At 40.2% G+C, this 20,761-nt stretch overlaps 1 protein-coding gene across 4 annotated transcripts in view; it reads left to right on the forward strand.

Annotated features, from left to right (window-relative positions):
• The window catches only part of anln (anillin, actin binding protein), a 101,611-nt gene that overhangs the window by 37,769 nt on the left and 43,081 nt on the right, over window positions 1-20,761 (forward strand). For all 4 annotated transcript variants that reach the window (XM_077590711.1, XM_077590712.1, XM_077590713.1 and 1 more), the window contains 4 exons: window positions 1,191-1,329; window positions 1,432-1,567; window positions 14,583-14,759; window positions 14,846-14,963. In XM_077590711.1, the coding sequence (XP_077446837.1) occupies window positions 1,191-1,329; window positions 1,432-1,567; window positions 14,583-14,759; window positions 14,846-14,963 (570 nt within the window). The remainder of the gene's footprint in view (window positions 1-1,190; window positions 1,330-1,431; window positions 1,568-14,582; window positions 14,760-14,845; window positions 14,964-20,761) is intronic.

Here is a 20,761-nt window from a genome sequence, read left to right on the forward strand (position 1 = left end):
GTGTTACTTATACAAGCCTTAAACATACAAATGCACTTATATAAACCTTCAATATACTTATATAGGCCTTAAACATAAATTATAATACAAAATATAGCACTAAATCAACTTACAAACAAATTCAACTTATGAACAATCGCTCGGAACCAATTGCGTTCGTAAGTTGAGGAGTGTCTGTATATAGGCAGGCGAGAAAGACTGCGCTAAAATCATAAGCAGCCTCCCGTGTCTCGGCCACCTGGCTGTCTCGTATGGTAGTATCTCAAAATTTGTCTCGTATCTCAAGGCAAATATTTGCTTGGAATTTTACTCGTATCTCAATTTTATCGTATGGTGGGGCACTCGGTTGTCAAGTTATTCCTCTACTTATTTTGCTATGAAGTTAGCACACTGCATGTTGCATTGTATATATGCCTCCTCGCTTGGCTCCTCTTTCAAGTATGAGAACCCGTTTAGGCCCACAAGTCTGCCCGTTCCTGATCTAGTGTACAAGAAATATAGTGATGTCACAGAAAGGGCGGGCTATCTGATCATTTAATATGCGAAAACAGTATTGGCATTTAAAAATATTTTCCACAAGTTATGAAGTTTTTGCAAATGATATGTGTTTTCTTTAACTTTGAAAGCTCGAAAATGTCATTAAAAAATGTTTAGGTCTCAGTAATAATAATAATGGGACATAGGTCTGTTTAGGTCTCAAGTTCAATTCAATTTAGATGCTCAGATGTTGATTAAGAAATGTGTGGAAATACAGATATAATTTAAACTCAATCTCAATTTTTAAAAAATGATGCCGTTGCCATAATGTAGTATTTATACAAAATTCTTTAAGCAACTTTTGAAATGTATGAAAATCAAAATTTGCATTTGCATTGTGCTTATTGAGAACAACACTAAAAACCTGTTAGCCTAAATGTGTATATCGGGCCAAGCTCTCAAAGTTTTCTTTGTGGCATTTTCTGTCACAATTACTCATAGATTTTCCAGCATTAAGATCCATTTTATTCTTACCTCTGTCGTCAACTATGGTCCCTTTTTGGCTACTGTATAAGGTTTTGATCTACAGGACTTTTAGTCAACAATCCTAAACCCAACTGGTAAACGTGACTAGGTTTTATGTGACTAAATTCATATATCATAGAGTTTGTGAAACATTTCCACCTCTAATTTGTACTATTTTTGGGTTTAAGTATTGATGCATATAGGTCCATTCGATTGAAGGAGCCTGAGAAACCTAACACAAATGAGGTGCGAATGAATAAAGATGTTTCTCATAGAACAGAGGATCTGCAAGGACCCAGCTTGTTTAGCGTGCAACAGAAGATAAAGGTCTGATATTAAATGTTTGATTTATTCCAATTACTCTGGGAATATTGAGCTAGGCAGACTCTATTATGCCCCTAATCATTTGATGTTGTGTCTTTTATATAGAATCTCACAAATGAGATGAACCTTCAGCAAACAATCATCCACCAGGCCAGCCAGGCTCTCAACTGCTGCACAGATGAGGAACATGGGAAAGGATCCCAGGTGGAAGCGGAGGCAGAAAGACTCTTGTTGGTAGCATGTGAGTTAATGTTTTAAATTTCATAAAAGTATTTGTAAAGTATCGAATATGAATTTTAAAAATACCTAATCAATGAAATCACAATTTAAGACATAGTCATAACTCTACTTACGAAATTAATTGGTTCCAGAACTTTTTTCGTAACTTGAAAATTTTGTAAGTATAGGTAAACTTTATATGTACATTATCTAATATGTTCCACGGTCCTCACACAACTACCAACTAAACCTTTTAAAATTGGTCAAAGTGTCCCAATTTTGTATGAAAGATGTGAGGAAACACACAAAAAATGAGAGAAAATTATAAGAAAATGATTTATTAATGTCTTTAAAGCATACAAAATCTATCCGTGTTGAAACGCATTGGAACACATTGGAACAAGAGGAACGGTATGCAAGAGACAGAGCACACAACCACTGTCTTGTTTTGGGTGGATGTGTGTCTGCGTGCGTGCGTGCGTGCGTGCGTGCGTGCATGCATGCGCGTGTTTGCTTTGTGTCCCTCCACGGCGGCGCGGAGCAAGTTAAGCCCCGTGGGTCGGGGACACAACGGGCTAAAATCAAACACATACATCCACCCCAAACCCTAAGAAGACATTGACAACCACACGGACACATAAGCACCCGTCTTATAAACGCAACATTAACAATTCAAACAACAACATTAATCAACAACAAACATGAACGTTTTATGATTTCTTTGGAATTCAATCTTTCACCCGTTTTATTAGTCACTACTGGTTCTTACCTGTTTGGATTTCACTTGCCCTTCTGGTATGCTGGTTGACGGACGTTTTGAAAAAATAAACTATCCAAAGACGATTGATTGCCTTTGACAACTTTTAATAATGTTTCTATAATGCAACAGACAAACTCCGTCAAAGTCGGCGATCGCACGACTCGTGAACACTTTCTGGATGGTGTTTTTTTTCTACGAAGACAGAGTTCGTAAAATATCTCCAGCATTTCTTTGATTTTGTTGTTGTTGTTTTTTTGCTGTTGCGATGCTGGCTGCTTCCTCCTCGTCTGTCTTCTAGTTGTATCCCCCCATATTGTAAAGTGTTCCATTAACTCTAGAGTTTGTTTTTATGCCCCCTTGACCAACTCGTCATCCACGCTGACCACTGGTTTTCATTCGCACTGGTAGTTTTCTTGGGAGGCATGATGATAAAAACCGAAGCAGCTGCTTTATTCACACTTGGAAAAACTCAACAAAAAATACAGTCAGAACTCCATGAAGAGGAACGGCGGTCAAAAGTACATAAGAGAGAATCTTGAAACTGTGCTTTTGTGAAACAGCCAGTGAGAGCCCAGTATAGAGTAGAGAGCTTCTAACGTAAGAATCAATGCATCCGCGACAATATTGTCAGAATAAAATAACGGATGACGAATGCATGTACTTTTTGAGGGTTTTCGTAACTTGGATATTTTTTTTTATCTCGAGGCGCTCATTTGCATATTAAAACATTTCTAACCTGGAAATTTCACACCAAGTTTTCTCAACAACAACTTTAATTGTATGCTTTCAAAGCTTCTTGGCAGCTTCACCCCCCTTTGCTGTCCTATCAGCAAAATCGTTCCCGAAGGAAATGGGTAATTAATGTATTAGATATGTGCGCCACACATTTAAAAATAGAAATTTGTTTTGGAAGTCAAACTGTAGCCGTTAGTCGCCACAATAAGTCAGCATGAGCGACTGCCACGCCAGTGGCTGTGATAACCCTTTGTCTGCCAATAATGGGCAAAACTGTTACACATAGAAAGCACACACACATAAACAATTCAACCATGTGTATGCATTTTACCCTCCTTGTTTTGCATTAAGTTATACATCTGTGTTAATGCTATCAGTTTAGCTGTTTGTCCAATGAATGAGGTGGTAATAGTTCTGCTTCTAAATGTTTAGTAGCGGTCAATACAGTGGTACCTCGACATACGATCTTAAGCCGTTCCGGGACTGAGATCGTATGACGAGATTCTCGTAACTCGAGCGGACGTTTCCCATTGAAATGAATGGGGAAACAAATTAATTCGTTCCAACCCACTGAAAAAACAACAATAACAGGATATTGGATTGGAAAAAATGTTTTATTTCTTCTAATTCGCCATCTATTAACAAAGTAACACATAACTAGTGGTTTAATAGTAATAAAATGTGTTTAATCTAAGTAAAATTGGGCAGATTTCGCCGACGGGAGACGGGGGTGTTGGGGGGTTCTTTTTTTTCCCACGACAACGCACTCGTAAACAGAACAAACAAATTTAAATTAACTTGGATTAATATATACAGACACTCAAACATACGTTTAATGTAACTTTACACAAAACTGAATTCTAATTTTGTTGTACTCTTTTGTTACCTTCGTTTTCCGGGTTGGCGGTTTGCCACGCCTCCGCCCTCACGTTCGCTATCGATGTGCTGTTTGCTGTTGTACTACGTATTCCCTTCAAAATATTCCGAAAATGATTCACACAAATGTCCTCACAATAGGATAACCCACGACCACTTGCCAACGAGAAATAGTCTTGTAGTAGTACATTTTAGCGATCGCTCCGCTGCTCGTGGGGACATCGGGGGCACCGACTCGCAACTCCCTCGTTGTAATGGGGTCTGGTCGCAACCGCTTTGAACAGCGCCTATGAGAGAGAGTTGCGACCGGAAATATTGCGAGGAGGGAATTGCGGGCCGGTGCCGCTGGATGTTATGAGCAGCGAACGAGAAGTAATATAAAACTCCTCGTATTAGATAAGAATAACAGGAAATCAACAGCTGAGCTTTCCCACGTATTGATTGTGGGTAATGAAGTTTTATTCTGAGAAAGAGTGCCATTGCCAATCGGCGTTGTGTGCACGAGTATACTTCATTACCCTGAAAGCCCTCTTTTTCCCGCGCATGCGCGTTGTGCGTTTCCTGGTCGCAACTCGTCTGAAGAACTCATTCGGTGCTCGTAGTATTATTATACCCGAACGATATGCAAAAAAGCCATGGCCACCTGGCTTGGTCGCATCACGAAATTTTGATCGCATGACGTGCAAATTGTTCGATCGAAATTTCCGTCGTAAGACGAGAATATTGTATTATGAGCGGTCGTGTGACGAGGTACCACTGTATATTGTATCCTGTTCGAGTTTTGTCCATTCCATTAATTCTTAGAAAATACATCTACATAAAGAGTTTTGGATTACTCAGAGGTTGATATTTCACAATTTGAAAGTGTTAATGTTGACCATATTCCAGGACTTGTTTTATGCCATGAAAGGCCTGCTAAATTTCAGGCGTCTAGTGAAAAATAGAGCTAATTTCCGTATTTCCTCGAATTTGTTTTAGAAATGGGAGCCACTTTCCCCAAGTAATCTAGAACCCATGCGCCACCACAGTTTGTCTAAAAAGTCTTAAATTTTCTCCAAAATAGATAGGGGGCCTTATAATGCGGAGTGCCGTGTGTAAGCTCTAAAGCCTGACTGAGAGCACTTCTTGCCGACATGCTTCTTATATATAGAGAAGGCGGACGTGGGTGGGGTCAGATGCTAAAGGCACGCCCCTACAAGGTACCCGTAAATAGTGTGGGCATGTGTTTATTGCAAAACAATTTCGGTTTGGTCTCTAAGGCCCCCCGAAAATGAATATAATACAAATAGACACGCTTACAAAGCTCAGTTCAAACTTCAAGCCATCAATTATGCAGGGGAACATGGGAATAGAGCAGCCGTGAGGGAATTTTAGATCAACGAATCCATGGTTAGCAAATGGAGGAAGCAGGAGAACGAGCTTCGCCAAGTCCAGAAGAAGAAGCTGAGTTGATTTACGCGTGCCCATCTCGCAGCAGCGGTGAAAAAACAAGTCACGAAAATGAACTCGGAGCTTGCCGTCATTCCCGGAGGCTTAACTAAAGCGCCGAGCTAGTTACGCCACTATTTGCGAATGGATTGTGGCCGCTTGGACTAACGTGTCTGCTTGCACTGGTACTCGGCCGTTTGGTCGCCCGGAAGGTTATTGATAATAACCATTTAAATTGTTGCTCAAATTCCCTAAATACAAACTGTGAATTATTATTTAGTCATACTTAATGCCCTATTAATTATTAGGCTAAAGAAAAGCTCCAAATTTCCCGTACTTTTGTTGTGTTTTGTTGGAGAACTTCTTAAGACCCTGACTGACGTCCCTTCCTAAGGGGACAACTCATGTACATACAAACTCTTATACACTCACACGTCCGCTCAGTGAAACTTCTCAGGACCATTGTTGGCTTTTATTGATGCGTAGACCGTGTTGTTTTACCTTGTTTTTGTTCCGGACGACCAAACGTCCGCGACCAAACGTCCGGCGACCAAACGTCCGGTCACGGCTTGCACTGTTGTTCGAGCTCAAAGCCGTCACAGCTTTAGTAAGCAGAGTAAGCAGCGCCGGGCTAGTTACGTCACTATTTACGAATGGATTGTGGCCGCTTGGACTAACGTGTCTGCGTGCACTGTTGTTCGAGCTTTTGCCAAAGCCCGCATCATTTCTGTGGAGCCACATGGCAATGACGGTGACTCTGACAACGAAGAGAGGGAACCCGGCGTTTTTGATGAATCATTTGGCCTGCTAAATTTCAGACGTCTAGTGAAAAATTGAGCTACCGTATTTTCACGACTATTTGGCGCATCGTATTTTACGCCGCAGTGTCAGTAACGAGTGCTATTTCTGTATTTTAGACACACAAAGCATGCACCATTTCATTAGACGCATATATTGTATATGGATGAACATCAAATCGCAATAGCGCTGGCTACCGGAAGCAGCTTATTTCTGGGTTCCGGTGCGCAGTGACTGCTGGGAAATATAGTTCTTGGGCGCTACACCCACACGCTAAAAACACGCTTTAAAAAGGCAACGGAAGCAAAACTGAGTTCGGCAGTGCTTTATTTGGACATTTTTCAACTTACTCACGTCATCATCACCCACAAATCCATCAAAGTCCTCATTTTCTGTATCCGAATTAAACAATTGCCCAAATGAGTCTTCCAAAACGCTGGGTCCCGCGGTTGTAGTTCTTAAGCCTCCGGGAATGACGGCAAGCTCCGAGTTATTATATATAATATATATACATAGTTCACAGTCTAGCTTTGAATGCTCTGTTGACGCCAACATTTAGCGGCAGGATTTCTTTTGTAAATACAGCCGAAATGACGGCCAGCACCAAATTAGTGTGGTTGCCATCATACTAACTGTATTGAAGAACTGGGTGTATTAAGAACTCTATATCCCAGCAGTCACTGCGCAGTGCTTTATCTACGGGAAAATAGTAGAGTCGGGGGCTGGTTTCCGTAGTTGTCCTATTGACTGATTTATTTTATTTTATCGTGATAACAATTTTAGTATTGGTCCATATATAAAACGCACTGGATTATACGGCGCCCTGTCTATTTTGGAGATTTTTTTTTACTTTTATGCGCGCCTTATAGGCGTGAAAATACGGTAATTTCCAAATTTCCTCGAATTTGTTTTAGAAATGGGAGCCACTTTCCCTAAGTAATCTAGAACCCATGCGCCACCACAGTTTGTCAAACCCAAAAACGACAAACAAGTCTTCACTCGATTATCGCAAATTTACTTCTTCGCAATTTTTTCTGCTATTAATTATTTTTTAAAAGTATTATTATTGTTATTTTTTTTAAAGTTCATAAAAATGTGAAAATAGGGTTAGGGTTAGGGTTAGGGTTAGGGTTAGGGTTAACTCGTAAGCGGAAGCCACTCTTGCTACTAGGACTCAGCACTGAAGGGAAAAAAAGTAGTTATAATAGGGGTGATCCTACTTAACGATTTTTTTGATTATTGCAGCCATGTCTGTCTTAGTTAGAGGTTTTTGAAGTTGCAGAATATCCATTTTCCCACTTTTAGGATTGTCCTTGCCAATCATTACATTTGTACTCTAACATTTACCTCCATTAAACCCATATTCCATAGCTCGTTGTTACCATAATTAAACCCAACAATAAGCAAATTGGACAAAAATAGCCTTTTACTGGGCATCTCCCAATGATAAATATTAGTGTTTGATAATCCTAATTTTTTCCATCCTTTTCTATCAAACCAACTAATCCATAATGTTAGCATATTTTTGAACAAACCACCCATTCAAAAACAATACCAATATTTGTTTTTATTCCCTGAAAGTTAGTTTTATCAATAAATATGAAATAGGTGACATGCCCAATGTAAGTTATACTCACTTCTTCTTAGAGCCCTTTGAAATCAACAAATTGGTCAACAATTGATATCTTGCTCTGTTCCCTATTTTGAAGAAAAAACGAACCAATCTTTCACCAAACTGATTATTTTTATCACCTTGAAAGATATTCTTGTGTAGAATCCGAAAGATGCGAAAGTAACTGCAGAGCCCAACATTTATTGCTGACCATGTTTTGCTCTTATTCTGAAATGTTCAACGTAAGCGCACTCTTAGCCGCTAACTGTGAGCTTTAGACTCGCTGCAAAAAGCAGGATTTCTCTTCACACAGTTTATCTGTCATAAATTCCAAGATGTTTTGCTCTGTTTACAAATGCCTCCCCAGTGAGGTATCATGTTTTAAATGTCACTTTTTACCCGTAAGTATTGCATTTTAGAGAAGACTACCATTAGTCCATAGTAAGCTAAATTCCCATCCGGTTTCCGACCACATCACACAATTTGCTGAGACTCCGAAATGCAAGCAAGCACAACTTTATCCCATGGAAAAAAAACATTTTTTCTGCACACAAGTTTGCTTCAGCAATGTCTAGAGCCAATTGCTGTAATGTTTTCCCGGAAGGGATCTGGCACTGTTCTTCTTTGAGAATTGTTTAAAGACTGCTTTCTAGTTCCCGACATCCATATATTTCACTTCCACAGACAATCTCTTCTAAATTCGTGCTGACGGCTTCCCAAATTAGACTCAAATCAGACGATCAACCCACTGAATTAACATCCAGGCACCTTAAATAATTTCCCAACACCGTTCCACTAGATGCCAAAGAATCCATTGCTTGGACACACTCCACAGTCCTAACGTAGTCTCTAACCCAACTCACACAACACAGTGTCAGTTTATCTGCCGTAATGATAATATATATAATAGTCATAACCAAAATGAGTTTCTGCAATTAGATACATTTGTAAAGAATTGTGACAAAGCTTTTACGTCATACATTTCACTCCTTTGACTAGTAATTTTTTATACTTTTCTCATAATGCACAGACTTAAGCAAGATAAAAAGAGAAACAATAATGATAGCGGGAACAGACTCCCGGCTCATTTCGATAGCAACAAAAAAAACATCACATACACATTAGATCACAGCTGTGAGAACACTGGAAGAGAGAAAAAGTAGAAGAAAAAAAGAAAAAAAACATGAAGACACAGCACGGTAACATAAAAATTTGAGTGCACTTATAAGCAATTTAGACAACTAAATTGAGTTATCTGACTCGTTTCTCTATTAAAACCCCCAGTTTTCTTTTTGTGTCTTTATAATTACCTTTTCCTATTTTCTTTCCTTATCTCTTTTGCGCTGAATTTACTTTTTCCTGCTGGTATACCTTTCTTTCCCTCATTTTCTCAAGATGGCCCACCAAGTCATATTTGTCTATCCATAAATTTAGGTGTTTAATTATCGAAGCGGTTTGATTTTCAACAAATTCCCATTTCTTATACACCAGACGCTGTGTTGGCTCATCATCAATAGCCGCCTTGCTGTTGCATCTAACCATTTTGAAGTTAGGTGTGCGATCAGGGCAGTAATTTCACCGTTATTATTATTTTCTTTCCTTCTTTGTTTGTTTTTCCCTAGGCTATCACCACACACGCAACACAATCATACACTCGGACTTTAAGTACCGACTGGCTTAGGTATAGTACACTGACACCTTTCAGTTTTATAGACTAATGTCTAACTGTCTTTTCATCTGTTAGTGACGAGTACTACTCTGTCTCCTCATATGAATGATTCATCCGAGCATGCGCATCCTCCTACAAATGTTTATTTAAGATCGTTTAATCGAGCTCAAGCATTCGGAAACCGATCACGAATGGACACATTCACATGAACTCACCAGAGATGTCTTCAACTCTTTTTGTTTAAGTCGTCAACCTTGGGAACCCAGGTGCGGAGCTGAGGTCCAGCCCATCAAAAGGGTCTTAAATGCCGTGCCCACGGTCTTTCCCAGATGTCGACTCTATACCTGGATTCCTTCTGTTATCTTGACTATCCGGCTCGAAAAACCAATAAATAATAGGTTCACCAATGGGCACTCCTCAAATGCATGCACAAATAAAGAGAAAAACGACAGTCTTCTGGATTTTTTACTTGCAAGGAGAACGAACCGTTGGTGCCATGTCCCAACTCCGTTCTGGCCTCACACGCCAGTTTTGTTGTTTATTAAGTTCAAGGACACTAGTTACAATGGACGTCTCAATTCTAAGGGGAGGGGGTGAGACGCCAAGAGGCAAAACAGATGAAGGTCTGAAAGTCTTGTGGAGTACCTGGTGGACACAGGTCTGGATCTTCTTTGTTTAGACTTCCAGGATTAAATATTATTAGTAAAGGCAAAACTTTAGGAGATCATTTCCTTCTGGTTCCTCTTTATTTAGACTAGTTAAGATTAGCAGGAGCAAAGCATTTACATCCTTGCAAGCAAACATATAATAATTTGAAACCTAAGTTTAATACAGTGGTACCTCGAGATACGAGCTTAATCCGTTCCGGGACTGAGCTCGTATGACAAGATTCTCGTAACTCGAGCGGAGGTTTCCTATTGAAATGAATGGGAAACAAATTAATTCGTTCCAACTCTGAAAAAAAACACCAAAAACAGGATATTGGATTGAAAAAAATGTTTTATTTCTTATAATTAGCCATATATTGACAAAGTAATAAATAACGAGTGGTTTGATAGTAGTAATGTGTTTAATAGGAGTAAAATTAGACACATTTCGCGGAGGGGAAGGAAACGAAATACACACGGAGGTGGAGGAGGGGGGCTGTTCGGGGGGGCTTTATCCACGGCAACAATACACTAGTAAACGAACAAACAAATTTAAATTAACTTGGATAACTATATACAGACACTCAACGTTTAATTTGACTTCAAACAAAACTAAATTCTAAATTTGTTGTGATCTTTTTTACCTTACGTAGTTCGACGGGTTGACGCCACCTGGCCGCTCTGCCGAAGTCTTCAAATGGAACGCATCAAGAGTTGTTTGTTTTTGTCTACCCTTCAAAATATTTTGATAATGTCGCATACAAATGTCATCACAATAGGATAACGCACGACCACTTGCCAACGAGAAATAGTCTTTAAAGAACGATCGCGTGAGCTTCTTTTCTTAGAAAGAATAACAGGAAATACAATAGTTGAGCTTACCCACGTATTGATTGTGGGTAATGAAGTTTTATTCTGAGAAAGGTTGCCATTGCCTATGGGTGTTGTGTGCACGAGTATACTTCATTACCCAGAAAGCCCTCTTTTTGCCCGCGCGTTGTGTGTTTCCTGGTCCTAGGAGGAACTCGTCTGAATAAATCGTTCCATGCTCGTAGATATTGTTATACACGAAAGATATGCAAAAAAAGACCTGGCTTGGTCGCATCACGAAATTTTGATCGCATGACGGGCGAATTATTCGATCGAAATTTCCTTCGTAAGACGAAAATTTTGTATGACGAGCGGTCGTATGACGAGGTACCACTGTACTAAAGCAAAGCATATTCTTCATTGCAAGCAAAGTATAATAATGTGAAACCAATAATCTAATAATAATGACCAAAGTTTAAAACTAAAGCAAAGCATATTCTTCATTGTGAGCAAATATATAATAATGTGAAACTAATAATCCTGACATCGCAAAAAAAAGACTGAATCGAGGGTACAGTTTATATATTCGCACAAAATAGACTTGACATGCGCGTAACTGCAAGGTGACAAAATGCCATAACACAAGATTTTTTTTTTGACGTCTATGAATGAAATTCATGAAAAAAGATAAACCGTATCTTGCACCAAACGTGAAAAAACTCACTTGTGCCTGCCATTGCTTGCTCATGTCGCCGCCATCTTACCTAGGGATGACAAACCAGACCATTATGCACGCACTTCCTAATTGTACCTCTCACATGACTTCCTTTTTGAGTTTGTCTACATGCAGGCAACATTATTCAGTGTATATATATATATATATATATATATATATATATGTGTATATATATATATATATATATATATATATATATATATATATATATATATATACACATATATATATATATATATATATATATGTGTATATATATATATGTGTATATATATATATATATATATATATATATATATATATATGTATATATATATGTATATATATATGTATATATATATATATATATATATATATGTATATATATATGTATATATATATGTATATATATATATATATATATATATATATATATATACCATGTGCAATGATTTTTCTCAAGATTAGAGAGGCCTGTAATTGTCAGCATGGGTAAACCTCTACCATGAGAGACACAATCCCCATCTAGTGGATGCATAACGTAACCCCAGCCTCTACTGTAGACCCATATAATGCGGTGCGCCTTAAAATGCGATGTGCCTTATATATGTAAAAATTGAAAATAATAATAATAATCGGACATAGGCCCTGTCGTCATCATCAACAACAAAAGCCTAATTGTCATCACATTCAGAAACTGCATATGACGAAATTGGTAGTGCTTCTCCATAAGGTGCGTTTTCTCGGCAAAAGACCCAAATAAGTGATAATTTCGGACTCGTAATTTGGCATTCTGCCGTTATGGATACATAGCATCACCCCCCCGAGCGGATCACTTACCTCTCACTGTCTTTCACTTACCTACAGTCAGCCAGTAGGAGGCAGATCACAGCATAAACGTCTTTTCATATTACCTCACCCCGAAGTTATTACACAGAAGGGATTGTGTGTTGTGTTACCGCAAGTTTAGAGTCCTAATGGATGTGGGGAAAAACTGTCCTTAAGCCTATTTGTCCGTACTTTGTGGGATCTCTAGCGTCTGCCAGAGGGCAGTTTGTTGACCTCATCTCTGTAGGCTGACTCATCCCCTTCTGAGATGAGTCTGACCATAGTGGTGTCATTGGCAATTTTGATGATGGAGTTAGACTGGTGGGTTGGTGTACAGTCGTATGTGTACAGGGAGTACAGAAGAGGACTCAGTACACAACCTTGAGGGGACCCAGTGCTCAGTGTAATGGAGGAAGAGAGGTGGGGACCAAGTCTAACAGTTTGTGGTCGGTTGGTTAAGAAGTTCTTTATCCAGCAGCAGATGGAAGAGGATAGTCCAAGGTGGGAGAGTTTGTCAGTCAGAATGTCTGGTTTTATAGTGTTGAAGGCTGAGCTATGGTCAATAAAAAGCATCCTCCTGTAATTCCCATGGTGTTCCAGGTGGCTCAGTGCTGTGTGTAGAGCAATGGTGATAGCATCCTCAGTGGACCTGTTTGCTCTATAAGCAAACTGGTGAGGGTCAACTGAGGGAGGGATTGTATTCCTGATATGGCGGGCTACCAACTATTCAAAGCACTTCATGATCACAGGCGTGAGTGCAACAGGCCTATAATCATTCAGGCTGTCAATGGTTGGCTTTTTGGGGACAGGGATAATGGTAGCAGATTTCAGGCAGGATGGATTGATGGATCGTTGCAGGGAACAATTGAAAAATTTTGTGAAAACTCCAGCCAGCTGGTCTGCACAGGCTTTGAGCACCTTCCCAGGTACAGAAAAGTGTTCTTCATTGAGGGTGTGCTTCTTTTAATATAGTGCAGAAAATACGGTATATGTATGTATGTATGTACGTATCAGTGCACGTTTAACAGGTAAGATGGCAGGCACAAGTGAGATTTTTTTCACGTTTGTTTCTTTAATTTGATTCAAAAACATCAAAGTAAATTTTGTTTAGCCTTTTATCTGTTCATTTTTTCTCCATTTTGAAATAAATGACTGTATCACCCGCAATGTCTTGCGTCCTGGCGCCATGGTGTCAAGATGTCATGGCGTCATGATGTTATGGTGTCATGGCGAAACCTTGCAGTTTCGTCTTTTTATGCACATTTAAGCTTTACCAGAGCTGCCAACCTCCGTCGACCCCATTTCAGGAGTACACTTGTCCCATTTCCGGAGTATTTCCGGAGTGAATGCGTTTCACGCAAAATAAATATAAAATGTAAAAAAAAATAAGCACAGGACAATTTAAATCAAACCGTCATTACCATGTTTTAACATTATTGAAATATTGTATTTTTGCAAAGTATTGAGAAAAAGTGCAGCATAATGAAAATAAGTTTGTCTTTGTGTTTGGGTCCTTCTACGTATTTTACTGTCAGTAATTCCACCATTTGTCACGCTGAAGTCGCACATGCTTGTTGTGCAATGTGCAAATGTCGGTCCTTTTGGAGACGGCCTCAACATGGGATATTTTGTCGAATAAGAATCAATAAAGTTCTGCGAGTGTCTGGATTCTTAAAAATGTCATCCAATTTGCGCTTATTCTGAGGAGGCATATTGATAAGACTTACCAGTGCTGTGTATGCCTACTTCCTGCAGAACAACCCCAGAAATGATAGGATTTGTTTCAAAACAAAAGACTGGTGGTTTAGTCAGCCTTAATAATACTTACTTCCCTTATGAAAAGAAACAAAATCAAAAATTTTAAAGCGTTTCTGAATTGATTGCCACGCTGAAGTTGCACAAGAAAATCATTCATCAGAACTTGTAACTCGAATGATTCCCAATGCACTCGTGTTAGCAAATTCTTCCACTTTACAGTGCAGTTGAATCAAGATGGCGGAAGCCGTAGCGATGGTGTGGCATGTTCCTTGCTAAAATCAGAAAGAATAGTAGGCTTTTCTGCTTCTAACCTTGCATATATACAGTTGTCTTTGTCAAAACCAAATCTGAGGATACGACTGAATTCAATCTACTCCATTTGGTTCCTGTTTCTACCCTAGCTGAGAAAAGGGAGGCACTTAAGACAGAGCTGCAGCGTCTGAATTGTGCGCACCAGAAGAAAGATTGCATCGTTTCAGAGCCCACAACCATTTTACCATCCAAGGGCTCCATTTGTCTGCAAGAACTACGTCTGCCTCTTAAAGCGGACTTTGTTTGCGCCCCCGCAAAAAAAACAGGTAAAGCTACTTAATATAGTAAATTATTATTACTTAAATTTATTTACAGAGAAATTCTGTTATTGATGTTTTGAACTTTCTTTCAGAACATTTTTTCTTCATTATGATTCGGGCTGGTGCTGAAAACATTGTGGCCACACCCCTGGCGAGCACACACTGTGGGCTCAGTGGAGACACACTAACTTTCCCTACAAAGTTCATGATGTAAGCAACACAAACTCCATTAGTAATATAAATTTTATAAAATGTGATCTTTTCTTTCTCTCTGTCAGAGATTTGGTCGTGATTTTTCAAAATTTTATAAATAAATTTGAAGATGCTGCTAACTTAAATTGATGATTAGATGAAATATGTTCGAAAATAAGTACTGAAGGGGATATAAGTTTACCTTCTTTGGGCCCTGGTAGAACGGGCTCTAGCGCGCCATCTGGTGGACAAAGACAGGTTTTTACATATCCCATTGTAACGGCTGCAGAGGGGATTTTTTTCACCGGCGGAGGGCAGTTTTCCCCCGGGATTTGGTCAAAAAAGCGAAGACCTCATTTATAATGCGCATGCGATCTTAGCTTCAGTTTTTTGATACAACATTTTGTGCGTTATACTCGAATAAATACGGTATCAAGAACTGTATTTATTGAATATTAGTTATAAGCATATGAAGACTAATGTATAATCTAAAGAATATGAAGACTAATGTATAATCTAAAGCATAAGTAGACTAATGTATAATCTAAATATAATGTATATTTAAAAAAAATGTAAATACTTTAAATACTGTACTCAAAATGAAATTAATTCCTCTCCGCTTGATATAAATATAAAAAATAGAATAAAATAAAAACAGGTTATGGGAGTTTTAGTCCAAGTCCTTAAATGGTAGTTCCTTTTCAGCGAGGTACAGCTTTGCTTTCAGGATGAAACAGTTTGTGAAGGCTTTTGTGATCCAGGCTTTCTAGTTGCTCATCCAGTATACAGGCAGCAAGGCTTTGTTCTTAGTAATATTAAGTTCATTTTGTCTTCTTGTGGCCATGTCTGGTCTACATTATCCATGATATTTGAGGGATTACTGTACTCGCCTGACGAAGTGTGGGATCGAAACATGTCAGGTAATACAATGACCTAAAAAACACTTGTCTGTTACAAACAAATCAGCCAAAACATAGGCTTTGTTTTTGTTTTTTCAAGCATGAAGATGGTCGAACTTGTTGATTAAGGCTGGCTTTGCCATGAAGCCAGCCAGCAGAATCCCCACACATGCGATCCGTGTGAACCCTTGCACTTTCCATTATTTTTTTATAAGAATGTCCGGGAAGGCATCCGGATCGCCGGACGACCGGCCGCTCAAGGAAGCCCACTCGCGCCGCTGGATCGCCTGCCGACTGACTGGCCGCTCGAGATGACGCAGTTCTTTTGCGGTGTAATTCTTCTTCGGTACTTCATTCTTTTTTAGCGCTGAGTGCAATCCAATTCAGCGCCAAAAAAGAAGCAGAGGCCTGACTTCCACCATTTTTCATCTCCCGTCCTTCGGTTGCGATTTCATCGTGAATTTTGACATTTTTATTAACTTTTTTATACTTAATATAAAATCTGTGATGTGCTTAAGCCTTACTCTCAGGCAGTCTACCAGTAGTGCCTTGGAGATCGACCGATTGATCACGATCAACGTAATGAGCACCCCAGATTTAGACAATGCAGACCAGTCCGGGCATCTCTCTCTGTCCACCCTTCAGTGGCTTCCGGGTTGGAGGCAGGACCAGCTCCCAAGACACATCCACTTTTAATACTATATGCAAATGAACAAGTGGGTGACACTCAAATCATGTCTTGTAGCAAGTAGATGAGGTGAGAACAAAAGATGTGATCCTCCCTTGCCCATCTCAACACCTGCGAACAAAGCAACCATTACTTCCACTATCTCTGTCTGTTTGTTTTGACCGGTAAGGTCCTGTAGTGCCTGCCAAAGGGCAGCAGGTTTAAGACGTGGAAGCCAGGATGTGTACTGTCTTTTGTGAGGCTCCTGTAGCGCCTGCCACAGGGTAGCAGGTTGTAGACGTGGAAGCCAGGATGTGTATTGTCTTTTGTGAGGCTCCTGTAGTGCCTGCCCGAGGGCAGCAGGTTTAAGATGTGGAAGCCAGGTTGTGTATTGTCTTTTGTGAGACTGCTGTAGCGCCTGCCTAGAGGGTAGCAGGTTGCAGACGTGGAAGCCAGGATGTGTGTTGTCCTTTGTGAGGCTCTTTGCCCTTCCTAGGCATTGGGACTTGTAGATTTCGTACAGAGGAGGTAGGGGGCAGCTGATGATCTTTTGTGCTGTGTTGATCACCCTCTGCAGTCTTTTCCTGTCTGCTCCTGTACAGCTTGTGTGTCACACTGACACATCATAAGTCAGCTTGCTCTCAGGAAGGACATCATCACATCACGTTGGTGTTAAGTTGCTCATTCCTGAAGGTTCTCAGAAAATGTACCCTCTGTTGTGCCTTCTTGCCCAGTGCAGAGCTGCCAACCTCTGTCGACCCCATTTCAGGAGTGCCCTTGTTCCATTTCCGGGGTATTTCCTGTGAATGTGAATTCACGCAAAATCAACATAAAATTAGTGACGCGGCACGGAGCACACGTCTCACGTCCATTATCTCCAGTAGTCGCAGCAAAACCCTGGGGATGGTGATGGACTGTATACCCTGCCACATAGTTTGGGCGTTTTGAAGTTCCCATTCTATCTTCCTTTTGTAGTCTGCTTTGCCTTATTAATCCCTCATTAACGTAGGTGAAAATTCCACCACCTTGATCACTGTTCCCCTCTGAAGGGTTCTATTGGGGTCCTTAGCGAAAATTCTACAGCACAAACTAGTGGCAACAAAAAGTACTTGTTTTTACTTTTTCCTGTCCAGTTCCATTGTTGACTAAAATTTCCATATCAATAGTTATCAGAATGGTAGCTTTTCGTGATCGTTCGTGGCCTTCTCAGTCTGCAGAAGTTCCCCACCTTGTGAAAGACTTCCTGTGTGGTTCCAGTTTTATCCAACTCTACAATTTCTTTTTCTTATTTCTGTATCCGTTCTTGCTACTGCTTCCAAGATGGCGCCGCTCAAGTGGCAGCCGGTAGCGGTAGCTCCGTCCGCTCTTACTCCTTTTGTGTTTTTGCTGCTTTTCTATCTCTTTTAATTGCATTTTAATATTTCTTAATGCTTTCCCATATACTTTGCTTTGTACTTTATGCTTTTTGCTTTGTTGTTCTGCGACCTTTGCGACTCGACCCCACCCAGTCGCGTGGCTTGGTTTCTTTGTGCTCGTCCTAGACGTCTTTGGAGCTGTTAAGCCGTGCCTCCGCTGTCATGCAAGCATGATCAGCTGTGAGCAGTGGATGATAGTGCCGGGAGAAGAGGCAACGCTTTTAGACCGAGCATTCCATCATTGTTATGGGAGCGTGAGATCTCTCCCCGGTCAGATGGAGGAGCTACCGGTGCTTGCTGGGCTGCTTGTGTGCTTTGAAGCCCCCCACCGGCCTCTCCGCTGCTGCTGATCAGTTGATAGGACAGTTTAGGAGGATCTAGGAAAAGATGATCTTTAAAACCTCCAGACTACTGAGGGACTAACTGGACTTCCTGTGTGTGGCTCCAGTTTTTTACCTAGGTCTACAATGTGTTGTGTGTCTGTCTTGCTACTGTAACCAAGGAAATTTCCCGAATACGGAATGAAATAAAGTTCTAATCTAATCTAAAAGCTGTCAAAGATCAAATAGTGTTTGCCAACTTGCTAAACTCACTTCATTGCCAAACACTGTGTTGACCCATTCGGATCAGTGTCAGGTTTTCCTTGGTTTTGAAGATGGCCGTGGTTAAACAACTCAATGATGCCCCAGTGCGCCAAGTAGTGTCAATAAAAAGTCCGTCTTTTGTCTGTTTTTTTGTCCCCCATCAGCTGTTGTCTAGGTGACTTTAGTCATACTATATTTTGAACCTTGTGTCCACGGGTTGGTGTCTGTTACCATGTTGAGTCAGTGTTTGCTGCAAACAGGAAGTAGTTTTTATCTGGCTGTTAGGAAGCACGTACTGCGACAAAATTTTGCCTAAGCTTTTCCGGTGGTCCAAATTAGACAATGGTTTGGTTTTGGTAGGCAGGCGTGGCCTTGGAGCTCAGTGGCACCCCATTCAATTTCTCCTACAAGCCTCTCTGTGCAAACATGCGATTTCGTGACACTCCGAGCTGCAAGTGGGACTTGATGCGTGTCCGACTTGCCAGGGGTCTGACTTAAGCAGGAGGTGCTTGGGCCTGTTTAGTACTGCTTGCAGAACTAATTACCATTCAATTAGAATCATCCATTCCTCGATCTTTGATACTATTCCGATACTCTTTAAAAAGTATAAAAGTATAGCAATTGTGTTATAAATATATTTGCATATATATGAATGCAAAAGAGCAGAAATATAAAAATACATATTTATCAATTGACGCCACAACATTGAAGCATACAATGTCTGTCCCTCTTGTCACTCACGCTGTGCGTTCAACATTCGTTACAATACATAAGCAAATAATAAATATTAAAATAAACCCACCCTAATAAAAATCCTACAACTTTAAATTATGCTAGGCACACTGAAAAAAACTCGAAACTAGTCTATGAAGAACGATGTGCGGCACAAGAATCAGGAACTACAGTAATCCCTCGAATATCGCGGATAATGTAGACCTGACATGACCACGATAATTGAAAAAATGCGAAGTAGGATCACCCACCCCTTTTATTACTACATACCATACTACATGTTTTCGCGCCTGTACACAAGTACAATTATCAAGAAGTGTATTTATTAAAAACAAGCAGAAGAGCCTGGCGGTGCCGGGCCTTGAGTAAGGCTTGGGAGTAGTGCTCGTTCGCGTGTGTGTAGGGTCAAAGTAAGTGCGTAAGAGGCCATTCAATACTGTTCAAATTTCCCAACGTGGACATAGCGTGGCCACGTGCAATTTCACCTTTCACATGCCGTATGTTTTAATGGGAATCGCATTTCCTTTTCACAGCACACCAACATGAGTACTTCTGAGCACCATGTGTTGTAAGGCTGGAGGTAATCGGTTAAGGTGAATCAGGGATGTGGGTTTTCGAAGAAGTAGAGATCCAATGGAGGTTGTTGTTGCTTGTTTTTTTTTTGTATGCATGGTTTGCCAATGAATAGTTTGAGCGTGGGGTAAAAGATGCCGCTAAGTTTTGCCCCAATTCGTCCTTCCGCTTCACCGCACGCTGACCTTATTTTGTCTGAAAACAGCGTTTTCAGGAAATTCTGGTGTTATTGAATGTCGAATTGTGGCTCTAAACTAAACTGTGAAACTTGGCATGGACCTTCTGAACGGCCAGATTGAAAACCCAGCCAATTTTTGTTGAAATCCAGCCGACGGTTTAGTCGCAATCTGAGCGTATAGTTTTTTATATTTTATCCGTTTTGTTCTCTGTTAAGAGACCTATGATGTTGAAACTCCGGACTAACACCCCTGATGGCAGATTGGGAACGTGTGTCGAATTTGGTGTGCATCAATCAGACAGAGGACATCAAGAGCCTTCTCACAAAAAAAACGCACAAATTACCCTATTTACTCGCATATACGCCACTTTTGTTGGGCAAAAAAAAATATGACTGAATCGAGGGTACGGCTTATATGCACATAAAATCACAACATACAAAAAAACTGAAAATTGACGGCGCCGCAACACGATGACGTCACTTCCAAATGGCGCCGTTGCGTTGGCGCGTGATGTCACGAATTTGGTCGATACTTTCATTTGTTTTGACGTCTATGAATGAAATTTAAGAAAAATAACGTGCGTATCTTGCATAAAACGTGAACAAACTCACGGTCCCGTAACTGCTTGCTCGGGGCTTATCCGTCTCACCTAATTCCAGGCACCTGTAAACTTAGTTAAACGTGCTTTGACTGGTCAGGCGCGAGTAACCTTGATTTTGAAATAATTCAAAATTCCACTTTGATTGTTATACATTTTCTGTCTTCCC

The sequence above is a fragment of the Stigmatopora argus genome, chromosome 21 (assembly GCF_051989625.1).
Source record: "Stigmatopora argus isolate UIUO_Sarg chromosome 21, RoL_Sarg_1.0, whole genome shotgun sequence".
NCBI lineage: Eukaryota > Metazoa > Chordata > Actinopteri > Syngnathiformes > Syngnathidae > Stigmatopora > Stigmatopora argus.